Source organism: Anneissia japonica, unplaced genomic scaffold, assembly GCF_011630105.1.
Source record: "Anneissia japonica isolate Jap-2015-1 unplaced genomic scaffold, ASM1163010v1 scaffold199_len4679917_cov187, whole genome shotgun sequence".
Taxonomy (NCBI): Eukaryota; Metazoa; Echinodermata; class Crinoidea; order Comatulida; family Comatulidae; genus Anneissia; species Anneissia japonica.
In genome coordinates, this window is record NW_022686322.1 from 1,827,723 (window position 1) to 1,844,432 (window position 16,710).

At 35.5% G+C, this 16,710-nt stretch overlaps 1 protein-coding gene across 2 annotated transcripts in view; it reads left to right on the top strand.

The window, feature by feature from the left end:
* Nucleotides 1–730: 730 nt before the first annotated feature.
* The window catches only part of LOC117115423 (telomerase-binding protein EST1A-like), a 20,447-nt gene continuing 4,467 nt past the window's right edge, over nucleotides 731–16,710 (top strand). The window contains exons 1-15 of one of the 2 annotated variants that reach the window (XM_033259211.1): nucleotides 731–879; nucleotides 3,904–6,013; nucleotides 6,434–6,626; nucleotides 7,531–7,641; nucleotides 8,538–8,644; nucleotides 10,061–10,139; nucleotides 10,497–10,607; nucleotides 11,096–11,299; nucleotides 11,687–11,748; nucleotides 12,284–12,429; nucleotides 13,267–13,377; nucleotides 14,203–14,350; nucleotides 14,973–15,070; nucleotides 15,220–15,323; nucleotides 15,437–15,616. In XM_033259211.1, coding sequence (XP_033115102.1) covers nucleotides 732–879; nucleotides 3,904–6,013; nucleotides 6,434–6,626; nucleotides 7,531–7,641; nucleotides 8,538–8,644; nucleotides 10,061–10,139; nucleotides 10,497–10,607; nucleotides 11,096–11,299; nucleotides 11,687–11,748; nucleotides 12,284–12,429; nucleotides 13,267–13,377; nucleotides 14,203–14,350; nucleotides 14,973–15,070; nucleotides 15,220–15,323; nucleotides 15,437–15,616 — 3,912 coding nt within the window. In that variant the 5' untranslated portion in view covers nucleotide 731. Of the gene's footprint in view, nucleotides 880–2,632; nucleotides 2,750–3,903; nucleotides 6,014–6,433; nucleotides 6,627–7,530; nucleotides 7,642–8,537; nucleotides 8,645–10,060; nucleotides 10,140–10,496; nucleotides 10,608–11,095; nucleotides 11,300–11,686; nucleotides 11,749–12,283; nucleotides 12,430–13,266; nucleotides 13,378–14,202; nucleotides 14,351–14,972; nucleotides 15,071–15,219; nucleotides 15,324–15,436; nucleotides 15,617–16,710 lie in introns of those variants that run through there. The other variant, XM_033259219.1, reaches the window with a different exon arrangement.

The window sequence follows — 16,710 nt, forward strand, 5'->3', positions numbered from 1 at the left end:
TCCAGTTGAGTTGAAACCCCATCTTTTCTAAATAGTCCCCCTCCTCCTTCAAATTTCCTGAAAGTCTTCTAACCCAACTAATGCACTGCAGTCCCACCCAGCCACCCAGACTCGGATGTTTAACAATATCTGCTTTTTTAGCATTATTTAGACCCCCATAAAGCACAAAAATCCACTCGCTTTAGTGGTCCTCCCCCTTGAAGAACCTGGCTACGGGCATGTAGAGCGGTGCGAAATATTGTTAGTCGGTATTTTGAAGTGGACTCTCGAGTCATTAGATTAATCTTTGATACTGATTCTGTCGAGTGTGTTTTGACATCCGTAGGGTAAATTACAATTTGTGTAAAGTATCCCCGGAAAGTACTGTATCGTTTCCGATACAAAAATTTGGTTTGCTTAAACAAATAGTGCAATTATATTAAATTATATATTAAATCTAATCTGGTTCCAGCTAATGATATACAATCTGGTCACAGTGATTGAGTAAATAATATCTAGCTGTAACTTGTAAATTAAATTATAATGAAAAAATAAACAATAAGGACGCACAATGGTCGATCCTATACCGCGGTTCCTAATATTTTTTCTAAATTTTAAATCTATTACATTTAAATTATAATTAAATATAAGTACATTATTATCATATGTATACCTTCTCTACACTAATCTAAACTATAGGTTAGTTGTAATTGTTAAATTTCTAATGAATAATGTAAATGTTAAAATTACGTATGAGAACGAAAATTGGTTTCGAAACTATTTTCATACCTCCTGCTATCCGAAAGATTGTTATGGCGAACAGTTTGGAAGTAGTTCGCGTAACTTATAACGAGATAGTAGAAATTGCAGATGAAATTGAAATGGAGACAGAAACAAGTGGTAATGTATTTTTGTTTGTTTGTATAGCTTAGATGATAGTACTTTCTGACAAACGTATTATGCATGCTGGTTGACCTGTATATTTTGTAGTTTTAAGCTCAAAAGAGGTTGTCATTTTTAGGCCAATTGTTGTTATCGTTCCGAAATCGTAAACAGACCCGTTCAGACGCCTCTGCACAGCATCAAAACAAAATTTTGTGTGGGCCTAGGCCTAGTTTATGGCAGTGACATTATACAGTTCTAAAAATACAGCGTTTGCATGATGCGTTGTGTTATAATATTTTAAGTTGCTCAGAATTACGTTCACGACGATGTCTTACACAGAACTAATCTATAATGTTATATTAAATTTATTAATTATTGTTTTAAATTTATTTTTTAACATTAAGCCTACATTTAGGCCTAGGTATAATTATGGAGGTATCATTGAGAAGGAGATCACTTGGCAACAGTTCCCTTTTGACGTGACAAACCAATGTATTCATCACCTTTGGATCACGCGCGGGCGTATTACCTTATTAACATTTTTTTCGTTAACAATTAACTAAGCAACGACATGGTTTTGTACAGAGCGGTTGTGCGATAAACCGTTTGATTTTAATTAACTCATTAAATTTCTTTAAAATTAATAATGTTCCCCTGATTGGATTTTTTGGGATTTTTAGTATGTTCTTATAATTGTTATTAACATTTAAGCTTATAATTGTTAACATTTTCAGACTTTCAGTATGTTGTTATAATTGTTATTAAGCTTACAATTTTTCAATTAAAATTAACAATGTTCCCCTGATTTGATTTTTTCAGACTTTTGTTATTATAATTGTTTATTAACATTTAAGCTTACAACTTTTCAATTAGCATACAGCACTAATGTATGCAAGGTGTTCTATACACCTTGCATATGATTATATAGAACGATCGTTCGTTACCTTAATTGGTAACATTTTGGCTTAACTAATTAATATTCATTCAATTCTTTGTATACTATTAGTTAAGAATGGCAAGTTTTTTCGTTTGTGCTTTTCTGTTTGTAGTGATGATGGGTTGGAGAGAACACCTGAAATATGTTTACCATTAAATCCTTAGTTCTTTTCTTATAATGTGATGTGTTTTTCATCAATTTGCATCCGTTTGGTTCCATCATCAAGGACTTAAGTTCGGAAGACCTGCCTATTTGTTTGATTAGGAAGTACGAGAAGATATCCCTACGTTTCATTAAAGCTGAATTGGATTATCTTTTCTTAGGCAGTTATTATGTGTATAATTCACAAACAGATTTCACAAAATATTTCTGTTACAATTACTTCTGTGTTCATTATAATTTTGTCTAAAAATTGACTTTTGACTATATAAATCTAAGGCAGCGTAAAACTGAAAAATACTCTGACTTTGGATTGAATTTTCGAATAGTTCACACTAAAATGACTTAGTTTATTATAATCTTCCATCATTTCTTAATCTGTTAAAATTAGAATTATCATGTTTTATCCTTGGAAATTCAAGTTGAAATATACCATACTTTTAAATCTCATGTAAATATTTCAATTAATTCGAAACTCTTTGTTTGTAGATATATAATATTTGGTATTTGATGAAAGATAAATATATCAGCTTCAAAATGAAAACGATTGCGCAGCCATAGTGATTGACTGTAATTAGTGCGCATTGAGAAAAGAAGGTGATCTGCATTTCGCCATGTTCAATTTTTTGGTATAAACTAAGCCTGCTGAATATTTGGTGGCAGGGAACACATTAGACTTCAAAGGCATCATGCATCTTAATGCGCTGCGACAACTTTGTTCTTAGCTCATTTGCATAGAGCTGCGTGCACGGAGCTTTTTCGAGTGATCTCCTCAATAATACCTCCATGGTATAATTATGATAATAGGGCCTAGGCCTTATTAATCCGGCCTATAATTATTATAGGCCTAGGTATTATTCCTTTAGCCTTAGGACTAGGATAGATACAGACTGTATAGTAAGGCCTGCATGGGCAAGCCCGTAGCCAGGGGGGTTCGTTGGGTTCGAACGAACCCCCCTTTTCATGAAGTGCCCTTTCAACAAAGGCTGGCTAGCCTACACTTTAGGCCTAGCCTAGAGCCTATCATCATTAAAAGTCCTATTTTAATACCTGATTATTAGGCCTACCATAATTATAACATAATGATTATAATACGTTACAACCAACCATACAAATTTGTCCCGGTTTTTTTTTGTTATTGATTATCTTAAGTGAGTATAGTATGATACAACTTCCAAAATGCTATATAAATAAAAAATAAAGAATAAACCATAGGCCTACTGGATTCCTTGGAGTTTGTATCATGCTGCTGTTGTTAAATTACCAATACTGTAGTACTAAAGTAGTAGTTTTTTTGTTTTTTTTATCTTTTCTCAACTCAAAAATTTACCTCTTTAATATATACTTTTTTTTAATGTATGGCCTCTCAAATCAATTAAGTAACACCTGTAAATGGTTAGAATGCTGGACCCCCACCGGGGTTTTAACCCTGGACCCCCAGGGGCCCTTGGCGGCCCCCTGGCCCCTGCCAATGGTGCTCGCAAGTGCCCTTTCAGTATCAAAAAGAACTCCCCTACCAAAATCCTGGCTACAGGCTTGATGGGGAATATATCCTCTGTGCAAAAATGTGGCCTAGATATGTATTTGCATGGGTAATTAAAAAATAAGTTTTTGCAGAAAAATGGTTAGGACAGAATTGCATTGTTATGCAATACATTGGTTGTATATATTGAGACAAGCCGAGACTAATTTTCTGGACAGTTGTTTTTGTTTTTTTGCAAGTTCAAAATTACTCTGGAATAAAAACAATAGGTATGATTATGAAAGCTCTTTGGAAATGTCTTAAAATAATCACTGTAGAACCTCCATGGCAAAATCAGTGCTATTGTGCCTGTCCATCTAATTTTCATAACAAAGTTCCATTCTTTTAACCATGAATTGTGACATGAATTTCTGATTCAGAGCCTTCTATTAACAGATCTTTTCTCAACTCCTATTCCTAGATTCAACATCAGTAAACAGAATGTCAGTGCAGGAGAAAAAGAAGAAAAGGGACACCAAAAGACCCGCAAGGGCAATTTATCAGCCAGGAGTCTCACGGCTGTCCCGTAACAAAGAGGAACAGAGCAATGGACAAATTGAAACAAAATCTCCTTTAGACAAAGAATCAGGTCACCCTACCACAAAGCAGTATTCACCACATAATAAGCCACAGAACCGTCCTCCTCCTGTTTCTGCCAAGTCTGAGGGACATGAACCCATCTTGAGAACTCAACAAAATACACCAACTCATCAGAAATCACATAAGGCAGACTATAGTGAGAAACAGTTTGTACCTGAAAAGTCCAGACATCTGAAAGGTGGAAACAATGTTAGAGAGCCTATCCAAAATGTAACTTCGATTGAGGACAATTCCAGATCGAATGTCACAGTAGTGAGTCAGGTTTTTACACCCTCAAATAAGCATGCAAGAAGTGGTGGGAGAGACACTGATGTAGGATCACAAATCTTTTCCAGTCAAAATGATCAAAGAGCTTTAAAACATGATAAAATTCCTGCTCTTATGGATATCAAACCATTTGGACGTGGTAGGGGGAGAGATAGAAGTGATCGCAATAAACTTACTAACCCAAAACTTCAGAGCCCCAAAAGCTATGAATCTAATCAGCAAAATCCACAAGACATGACAAGTGCAATCTCTCAGAGCGATAGTAAGCAAATGAACAGGGCACATTTAGATTCAGGTAATGAAAGTCTGACTATCACTGTGGATTTAGGACGGAGTGGCACCCAGAGGCAAGTGACAACACAGAAAATAGATACGAAGAATGAAGCAACTTGGCAAGCAGATAAGTATTCTGATATTCGTAGGAGTCCAAGTTGCACAGTTGCTGCTCAGCCAGTAATTCAAGATCACCAAGTAATATCTGTTCCTTCTGAAAATTGGCCTTCAGAGTCCAAGGAAAAAATTGTCAAAGTGGTCTCAGAGAACTGGCAAGCCCATGAGAGCAATGATCAGACGGAAGCAATGTACAAGAGCTCTGATCAGCCAGTCCTTGTTGCAACCTCACCAGCATCAGTGGTGAAAATTAAATCCGAAAATATATCACATGTACCAGAAAAACATCAAGAAATTGATGCAGTGGTTGAGGATCATGACAACAGGGGACAAAGAAGAAGAGATGATAGGCGTGGAAATAGAAAGAATGGGCAAAGAAATCAAAAGCCAGGAAAAGGTAGGCAAGATCGGTACCAGCAGACTTCTGGAAGCCAAAGTCATCCCCAAAAAGATAGTCAAGGTATAATGAAGTTGTCCATTACAGTGAATAAAAATGTCAGAGAGGTTCGGAATGTATCAAATGTTAGTCGATCTCGAAGCAGCTCTGAATCTGAACCAGAAAGGAAACCGAAGAAAGACAGGCAATATGTAGGAAGAAATCCAGGGGAAAATTGGAATAGAGAACCTGAACATAGAAGTACTGAACCTGATCAAATGAAGCCTAGAGGAGGTGGTATCTTAAAACTTCCCAGTGATCCTGGAAGTTTTGTTGGTACACCTCCAAAAGCACAACCTCAAATAGTTAGTGCTCCTGGATCAAGTCAGTACAACACCCATTACCCTCAAGCTGAGCCACGTCCCCAACGTCAGCGTGACCACAGAGGACGGTCAAAACGTGGAGATCAGAGTCGCTTGTGGGATCCAAGCAGACCTAATGAGAAGCCTGCCATACCACCCAGACAGACACAGCATGAGGAATTACAGTTCTATGATCCTGATGAAGACAACCAGTATGAATACCCAAGTAGAACCGGATCTAACCAGTTTGAGGGCCACCCAAATCAGTATACTGCTTACAAGCAGCAACCAGTGGGACATGCCAACTGGGCTGATCAGGTTGAAGCTGGCTACACTGAGCCTCCCCAAGAGTACTATCAAAGGATCCCCCCTTCATCACAAGAATATCTCCAGCAAACTAGGGCGCTGCAGACCCTCCACCGAGACTCTGCCAAGAGGTTGCTGCGTGATGCTGAAAGGTATTGCAGTGATTTACGAAGCGTCATTGATCGAAGGCTTACTAGCGAGGAAAGATTAGCAAAAGCTTTTGAAACTAGGTAAGATATATATGATGTTCTTTCCATGATGCTTAAATTATTATCCCAGTCACTGGATTAAACACCAGTAGAATACATATTAGCTACATGGTGCTTATTCCATAATAATTGCAACCTGGCTTTTGAACCCTATCAGGTACACATTTATAACCCTAGGTAGAGAACATCTTGCTGCCTTTCCCATTTACAAGCTTCCCGTTTGGTCACATGATTCTTAAAAGTATTTTAGGTAGCATAGACTGAAATGTTATATTGTATAGGAATGATGTACTGCCCCACCTGACGTGCTATTGTACTGAATGCTCAGTACGTTCCCAAATGCTTGAGAAAATCGCAAATGATTTGGTCAGAAATTGAACACATGACCTCCTGATAACTAGCCTGGTGTCTTAACAAGTAATCTTTCTTCCCGTCTTGAAGGAGTGACCTTGAGCAGCAGTATGAAGGTGTGGTGCTCCTGGATTTGAACCTCTGCCATGAGAATGGTGTCGAACAGGTCCTTTGGAAGTATGCATATCATCAGGTTATTGAAGCACTGCGTACCGAGCTACAGGATGCGGATCCAGAAGATGTTGGCTTGTTGAAATCCTGGTTGCTTAAACTTTTGGATCATGTAAGTTACAAAAAAATACAGAACAGCTTCTTATCTGTTTATCACATATACCTTCCACTCAATTCACCTAACATCATTCCTAATAGTTTACATGACTTGAAATGAAAAACTCAACTGCTAAGTTGTATTACCTCTAAAGGCCAACTCAGCGTCGTACGACGCAGCCCGACGCGGTTTGTTGTCGCGTCGGGCCTGTGTGAGTTAAACGCAGACGCGATGGTGTACGTCGGGGGCAGTTGCGTAGTAGAATATTAAACATGTTTAATATTTCTCACGACGGCTTAAGACTGTCCCCGATGAAAAATCGTGTCGGGCTGCGTCGGCCGACGCTGTCTGAGTTGGCCTTAATGCATGTACTGTGACCTCTTTGAATACATAGGTCTGTACTACTTAGTAATGTCGAGAAAACTGTACTTAATTTGTCCTTGACTGGAATACTGTGCCAACACACATGGGATCCTCACATTAAATTTAATAAAGCATTACTTGAAGAAACATATAATCATTTCACCTTATAACTCCATGATACCAGGATATAAATAACTTATTGGTTTTAAAGATGGCAACCTTCCTACTGTAAAACGTACTAACAAATCTTTTGCAAATGTTATTCCTTAATACTAATACAATGGAGGAATGATATCTCCCACTCTTCTCACTGAAACTGTCTCAACAACAACAATTTGAATGAATTTAAACTCTGGATGAATGTAACATAGCAACGAAAGATCATGGGGTGCTGAACTCCAGAATTTGACTCAATTGCTGACCAACCAACACTGAATTTTTTTTTTACTTCATCATCCTTCGGTGATAATATTGAGGTTAGAAATGTTTGCGGCTTGCCAGTTCTTTTGAAATGTAAACATCTATTAAATGTCTATTGTTTTTGTTTTTCTTTCAGGGTACAAGTTTTTATGAGGGACTGATAACAAAATTGCAGTCATCATATGGGTTCAACTTACAGCACCATACTACTTGTCTTGACCCATTACATTCTGAGAAAACGAGGAAGGTAAATTGAGTATTTTTGATAGATAGCCAACATGCATTTTTATTGTTAATAATATTTATTTTATGACAATTAATATATAATAAATTAATTAATATTATAGGCGTAAGATGGAACATCCAGCATTTTAAAAATGGGAGTGCTAAATAGAAATATTACAGAAATAATACATAACCAACATATGTGGCAAAGACAAGCCAAACCAGTCACTCGTTGGAAAAACCAATTTTTAGTTATTAATACAGTGTTTAACAGTAAAATGAGAGCTATAAAATGGTAAAAGAATCATTTAAATCCGACACTTCGTCATAAAGTTACACAAGTTTATACATACAGCTGTTTAAAGAACAATATTTGAGAAATCAGCCTTCAAAGTTTACGATTTCAGGCATTTCTTAGGCAGAAACCATCACCAAATCGTTAAAAATTATTGTTTTAACATTGAAAATGAAAATAACAGGATAGCATGATGTATAGATGTATAAAGGTTAGTTTAGTGCAATAAAATAGATTTCCAAAATTTTGAAATTCCAGCATGTTTTGGCCATTATCTCCAAAACAGGATTTGCGACAAGTCACTGGTTTGGCTTGTCTTTGCCACATATGTTTTTATTGTAAATATTATTTTATGACAGTTATCATATAATAAATTAATTAATATTATGCATAAAGTGGCACATCCATCATTTTAACAAGGTGGGTGCTGAATAGAAATATTACATCCACTGAATTTTATGCAAGACGCAATATAGGGACTGAGCATATCAATAACTATGACTACACCATAAATTGCCTGTTGTTTTCGTCTACAGTATCTTAATTTGACATATATTGTTGGCATTGTTGTTGGCATTATTATATTTTGTTATTAGTTTAATTTTTTTTATTAAATGACACAGATCAAGCTTTGCTTATTGAGTGCGCAGCGGTGTATGATTGCTCTTGGAGACCTCGCCAGATACAAAGAACATGCCAATGACACCACCAATTTTGGAAAAGCCAGAAGGTATGTTACTACAGGGTTCCTATGGTCCTTAGAAAGTACTTGAGAGTCCTTGAATTTGAGGGTCATTTTCAAGGCCCTTTAAAGTTCTTGAAAATTGACGTTCATACTTGAAAAGTCCTTGAAAACAGATTTTCCAATTTTACATTTTTTAGAATCGACTTTGTATTAACAATGTATACAATTTATTCTTTTATATGACGTGTATTTTCGGTCTGATATATTTTCCTAAACAGAACACATTCTCTGCTGTCATGATGCCACTTGCTGGTGGATTGTTGTAAACAACAGGCCGCGCCTCCTAAACTCTGCTCCCTGATTGGTTAGTTTTTTTTTGTGGATCGTGTGCAAACATGTGCTCGGTTGTGATGATCGCCCAAATTTGCATAATGCGACAGAAAAAGCTTGGTGTAATCGATAAAGTTTTTAATTAAACAGATTTATTAAAACAAATAAGACATCCTCATGATTTTATCAAATCTAGATAAATCTAACAAATTTGAATTTCATTCTTTACATATTTCCTCCATAATTAAATTAGGAACATGTTTTGAGATGTGTTTAAAGAATGAGTGAGGCTATGCATTTGTGATTTACACTGATGAATCTAACGACTGAAAAGAGTCACCCATTGTAGAAACTTGCTATGAGTGCCGTCTTCATTTCAGGTTGATTCCAATCGATTTTTAAAACAATGGAATAAGTAACTCTCACTTTATCTAATCAATAGATAATCTCTATGGCAATGCTATTGGACTACAGCTAAGCAATGCTGATGTTTCATTCACAGTGTGGTGTTTATTGTGTTATTTTGTCCAGAAATCATTGTTTATTAACTGTTTATTCAGTTTGTAGAAGTTGATTTTTGTGTTCTAGGCTGGTTTTTGAAATGCCTTTTATTAAAGAAAAAATAGGAATGATTTTGGGACTTGAAAAAAAGTTCGGTTTAGCGTGAAATTTGGTTTTCGGGGCGGTCGGACATTTGGAGATTACATTGTAATTATAAATATTCTGAGCATATCATGCAATGTACTTTAATATGAACAATACATGTGTTTGAAATGTGTTGAGTTGAATATTAAAAAATATTAGTTCTAGGATAGCCAGCCAATGTAGATAGAGATAATTTGTTACCGAGTCCCAAATTTGATACAGCGAACAAGTAGGCCTAGAGACGATGCAACTGACATTTTCTCCTTAAACACATGCCAATAGCCTTTGTGGTACCGCAATACATCATGGGAACTACTTTTGTTGTCGTTGCCAGCAGTTTTTTTTACAGTGTAAAATGTCCTTGAAAAATCGGTCCTTGTTCCTCTAACGTTGTACAGTATAGGCGAATTAACCATTATCCAGCAACATTTACTTGAAAGAAGTTTAGGCCTATTTATAATACTTTTTATATTTGATTTTTCTCAGTTGGTACCTGAAAGCACAGCAGTTAGCCCCAAGAAATGGCAGACCATACAATCAACTAGCACTACTTGCCCTTAACACTGTAAGTCTGTGATTTTCATATTGTACTTTTATTTTATCTTATTTTAGTATTTGTCAGATGGGTTGCTAGTATTATTCTGCCAAATATTGATAATAATCATGATAATAAGATCTGTAATATAGTGTATTACACAGATAGAGAAATACAAGGATAATTTTTTCCTACTGATATTATAAAGAAATTTGCCTTCCACCAGACAAAAATGTCAATATTTAACATACTGTATATAATAATCTTTTTAGCCCTAATGTGCTTTACATAAATTAACACACAAGACAAGAAAGAAAATAAATAAATAGTATACTGATAAGATTTTTTAATAATTATTGATCTATATCTTGTTTTTCTTGTCAATAGAGAAGAAAACTGGATGCTGTGTATTATTATATCAGAAGTCTTGAGGCCAGTAACCCTTTTGAGTCGGCCAGGGAAAGCTTAAACACACTGTTCGAAGAAGTTCGTCGAAAGGTAAGCTTGCAAGTTTGCTTCCCGTTGAAATCCCCATAGAGTTGTGTGATACTTTTACCTATTTCCCTCCCAAGTTCCTGATAGGAAAGGTCAACTTATAGATTGTTACACCAGTCTTAACCCAGTTCCTGATTCTGATTGGATGTTATTGTGTGTAGGGATTGAATTAGGACAGTATAACATTCAATCAGAATTAATAAGTGGTTTAAGACTGGTGTAACGGTAGCCACTACCATTTTTATAAGTTTCTGGAATTAAATGCTAATCCTCAAAATTCCTACTAAAAATCAAAGCCAAAAGCAGTCTTTTGGTATATTCACTAATTTTAAGAAAGTAAATTGTAGAACTATATAGTACACTACAGGTGACAGTGATCCTATTCAACACTCCCCACCCTCTGTTATTTGCCTTAAAATTACCAGAAAATAACAACTTTAACAATTAAAAGGTATACAGTTTTAAATTACTATTTGTCTTTATACAACTAGGTTGCCTTCACTGAACAGTCTAAGATGGAGGCATACAAGAAGAAAGTGGCATTGAAACGCCAACGAACCAAAGACCACAACAACGAGTTGAGTGCTAGAAGGGAGGTCTGGATATCACATGATGGGCATAGAGTAGAAGAGAAGAAAGGTGATGTAGAAGATGAGGAGGAGGATGAAGAGCTTGCTAAATTGACACCTGTAGAGGTATATCTTGTGTTTATTCTTTGTAATGCTCCGCAATGTACAAACATAATATCGGCGCTGGCTCGAACGGCACCCTCACCAGCGGTTCTGGTGGTGGAACAAATCTTCTTGGATAAGGACTATAAGCCATATGCCGAGTGTACACAATTTGGCTCGTGCACTTTAAAGAACCCAGTACATCTTTCGAGACAAGCAGTTGGTGGTTACCCTGGCTGGTCCATTCTGCCCCTATTGTGGACAGATGAGAGTAGCTGGTAACGGTTTACCGGGTAGCTCAGAAGCAAAAAGATGCTTAGGAGAGGAGCAAGTTACCGTACAAACTAGTCCACCCCTTGAGCACTTTGAGTCCTAACTACATTACATTATTTTTTTTCTTTTCATTGATAGTTGAACAAGCGGTTTGTTGTTAGCTTTCTAAACGTCCATGGAAAACTTTTCACAAAGATTGGGTAAGATTTTACAACAAATGCTTCGTCAATTTGAATAAAGGCTAACGATGATGACATCTATAAAATATTTATAACAATACTTTATTCAGGAGACCGTGAAAACCAATTTTTATATGGGTTCACACTATGCATCTATGAATGTATTATTTTCAATAGTATTTGTGACCTCACACCACAAAATTGATATTAAACAAACAATGCAAATATAATATATTTGTTGAAAACTGGTGATAATCACTGTGCGTGCACTGAACTATGGTGGCCTTGTGTCTATCAATCTGGCATAAAACAACTCTTCCATTTATTTACATTTGTCAATATTATTACAACTTTTTATATGCCACTTTGTTTTCTGTTATGATCAACATTGGCGAAAAACAAGACTGCACTGTGTCTACCTGAGTAAATAGATTTTATCACTTAAATAAGAGTAAATTGACTTTGCATATAGTCGAATTTGATCTAATCACAAATTATCTCAGCCACTTTCTATTCAACCTGAGTAATGTTGATTGTATTATTGTTATGCTATCAGAATGGAGACATTTGCAATGGCAGTTGAAGGGCTTCTGAATGAGTTTGCTGCCCTCTTGAATCATAGCCCGCCCCCTATCAACAGTACTAGACTCCTACAACTTATGGCCATCAACATGTTCTCCGTCAATCACACTGGATACAAAGGTTAGCCTCTCACCATGTTTAGTTTTACCCTATGTGCCTCACATTTCACTCATTGTTAGATATATTCTGTGATAATTTACATCCTTGTTAACTCATTCATTTGTTCAGTTAGTCATTCATTCATTCATTTATTTATTCATTCATTTATCCATGCATTCATTCATTCAACAATTTATTTATTCATTCATTTATTCATGCATTCATTTATTCAACCATTCAATATTTTTTTTTTTCATTCATTCATTTATTCATTCACTCAGATTTATTGAAACATTGTTCACTGAAGAACTGAACTATTTTGCATAGGAATAAACAATTTAAAAAGGTGATTCAGTTTGCTGATTGAAGCTGTCAGTTTGTAAAAGCTATGGTAACAGCAAAAATCTAGGCAATGAAAAAGTAACTACTAAGCAAAGAACGGTTGGTTTACTCCAATTGTATGTACTGTATATATCATGTATAGATATTGTATTGTGTTTATATTTTTACTTACTAATCTTTTATTTATTTCTGTACTGTGTGTTTTTTATACTTTGTAAACTCGTCAGTGGAAATTAATTTCTGATTAAAAAAAAGTTGTCTTGTTAAGGTGTTTCTATGAAACAAACACTGGACAAAAGTGATACAAACGATTGTGAATCAAAATTTTGAACTTGTTAAGAAGTGTTGTAGTATTATAGCAATTGCAGATGAGATTAAAATACATTATTGAAATAATACTCAAGATTTTAGTGTAACCATTCACTTTATCTTTATTATGTTTTATTATTTGACCATTGTGATGGATTCAAATAATTATTTAAACAATGCTTAACATTTTGTTTGTTTTTTTCTTAGATCCTCAAGATACATACCATTATGGTCGAACACCTCTTCAAGAACAAGCCATTCAGGTCGGCTTACAGATGTTTGCGCTGCTCCTTCATTCCAGTACACTACTCCTAAACGGTAACCCAACACTCAAAATCACTGTTGCTTTCAACTTAGAATTGCTGTCTCGACCATGTTGACGAGCCGTCTTTAGTGTTTAATGGGGTCTATTTTAAGTTTGGTGGAACCTTGCATTTACATATAGCTTTAAACCATGTAGTGGCCATGAATAAGAATATGTTTTAAATCGAGAATTAGAGGTCAAATTGAAGTCAAAAATCTATTGAGTAATGAGAATGATGATGATGACAAAGGGGATAATGAGAGTGACAATGATAATGAAAATATCAAATTGCTACAAATGTTTAATTGATATTTACATAATATTTCATTACAAAAGCTTTTATTAACAGGCACACAAAAATATATTCAAACTAGAGCAATCACTCCACAGAGTGACTACCTTTGCCTGTGCCTGAACAACAATAAGCAAGCAGGCTGTGTATGATGGGCAAACCTGCAGCATACCCTCCAGAAAGTAATGGAATCGCCCATCATATTCAGGTACATTATTTTCTTGAAGGCTGCCTGAATATGAGGGGCCATTCCATTATTTTCTTTTATGCTAGAGGCCTTGGTAACATACAGACAGCAGTGAATACTTAACCTCCTTGACGGAGGTAATAGTGAAAAATATACAAAAACATTACTGTAATAATTTTATGCACATATCAAGTATAAAACAACTTTTTGCTTACAAGATAACAAGATATTTTCATACATATTAAAACATTTTTTAAAAACATCTACAATGATTCATAAAATTCAGAAAATGCATAGTTCCATCTGTTGCCAGTTTATCATTAACAATAAGCAATCTTATAAATGTTTCTTTCGGTTTAGAACACCTTGATAGTCCAACTTTTAAAGATGGCAACACCTTGAACGAGGATCTGCGAGAGTTGTTACCAGGTGTGAAGGTATGGGCTGACTGGATGATGTCACATGTCCTGCTCTGGGAACAACCGCTCCTCAATCCCAACCACTACAGGTACTTATGCAATGCTAAGGTTGATGTTGCTGTTTACAATGAATGTTGATGGTGATGTCTATGTGGATGGCGATGATGATGACAATGGTGATGACGATGACCTTGGTGAACCACAATGACAGTGGAGGAATGGTGATGGTCATGGATGATTTTGATACTGATAATGTACATGATTGTGGTGATGGTTGATAATGGTGATGCTGATAATGAAGAAGACAGTGACAAATGTTTTGATAATGATGTTAATGTTGAAAGCCTTAATAATGGTGATGATATTAATGAAAATTATGGTGATGATGGTCTTAATGTTGATGACAGTGATGGTGATGAGGAAGATACTGTAGTGATGCTGATGAAGATGATTGTAATGATAAAAAAGATAAAGACAATGATGGTGACAATGATGACGGTTCCCAAATGAGGCCGATATTGATGGTGATGATGATGTTGACAATGACAATAATACATGATGACAATAATAATAATAATAATAATGATATGTTAACAACAACTATGATGACAATGATAAAGATAGTGGAATTATATGTAATAAAAATTTTTTTAAATAATAAATAAATACTGTTTATGTTCTTTAATATTTTATTTATTTTTCTCCACTCAGTGCCACAAAAGATGTGTGGGAAGAGATTGCAAATCTTCTGAACACAATTATTACAATTGACTCATCACCTACCAATTTCTCACTAACAAAGAAAGAAGGTAAGTATTAATTTTTATTATTGAGATAACATAATGGTTTTTAACTGGAATTTCACCTATTAGCGCATTTCTTTCACAATAAATTTAAATACAATAGTACTGAATGTTGCTTTTTTTATAATGAACATAAAATTATATGTTTGTCGTAGGCTGGCAGGAGGTTGTACTACCAGAGGATGCAGCAATGGCAGGCTTTGTACCTCTGCAGACCATTCCATTACAGCCATTTTATGTTCCTCCAGGCCAGGATAAGGTAGGCTAGCCTTTATTCCCCTACACACTTGAGTGCATTATGGGAGTAAATGCTCTCATAATTTTTTTCTTTTATATCTTTAAACCTTTATATTTTATATTGTTTATGCTTAGATTCCTTCAATGGACAAGGTACGTGTGAATGCGCTAGTGACATGGGGTAACATCATGGAAGGACAAGAGTGCCCTCTTGTGGCATACAGTGCTGCTAAGAAGCAATACTACTCATGTGCTCCATCACAAAACCATCCACTATTACAAAATGATAAAATAGAGAATGAACATTTAAATATGGTAAGTTTCCAAGAACTTTGAATGTATTATTACTACGGTATATACTTGGTAAACTTCAATTTGTAAATTTTTTATAGATTGTAATAAATGCAATTTGATTGATTGATACTTCATATATTATGTGTTATTACTATATACAGGTCTCCCTCCAATTAAAGACCACTTTTTGGACTGGGGTTTACACGGTCTTAAGCAGCTTTGGTCTCTAATTAGAATAATAAAAATAAAAGAAATTTGTTCATTTGGGACAACAGAAAAGTGGTTTTTAATTGGAGGTGGTCATTAATTGGAGGGGTCTTTAATTAGAGTGAGACCTATATTACTGTTAAAATAAAGAATGACTACCAGTATATAAATATGTTTTGATCTTTACCGCCTGGTTCTCACGAGAGCCTTAGTGTCCCGATCGGGAGCTAACCGTTAGCGCTAACCGTTAGCACCTGCGTGAGAACGCCCGATTGGTTAGCGTTAACCGTTAGCGGTATCAAGATACGCTAACGGTTAGCAAGCGCTATTGGTTAGCAGGTTGAGGGCGTTTCTATCATCAACCAATCACACGTACGCGTTTACAATTTCCAGTTTCTTATTGGCCAGTGATTCGATCATCATATTGTTGGTATCCGGATCGGGATTTTCTCGCATGGACGCACAGCAGCTATCGGTTAGCAGGATCCGGATCCTGCTAGCCGTGTGAGAAAATAGCCAAAATGTATTATTACTATATATTACTATGTTATTAAAATTGTAAAATCTTTGTATGGATACAGTCACTATAAATTGATTTCTTTAAATTCTGCTAGATTATTATTATTATAATTGTATAAAATTATTATTGCTGCGAAGCAGCCAATTCATATTCTTGACAGCAATTTGACCTCTGAAAGGTCATTGTTTGTCAAAAATCAATCGCCTGAGACAACTGAAAAGCGGAGTTTCCTTCTTTCGTTCTGCCGGGTAAAATCAATTACTTTAGGCAACGTTTGTAGACTAACCTACTCGTACCAACGTCGGCATGTCGCGAAGCTGGAGTATTTCTACGTTTAATCGGCTCATGTCTCAGCCACAATATTTTGAGGACAATATTATTTACGAAC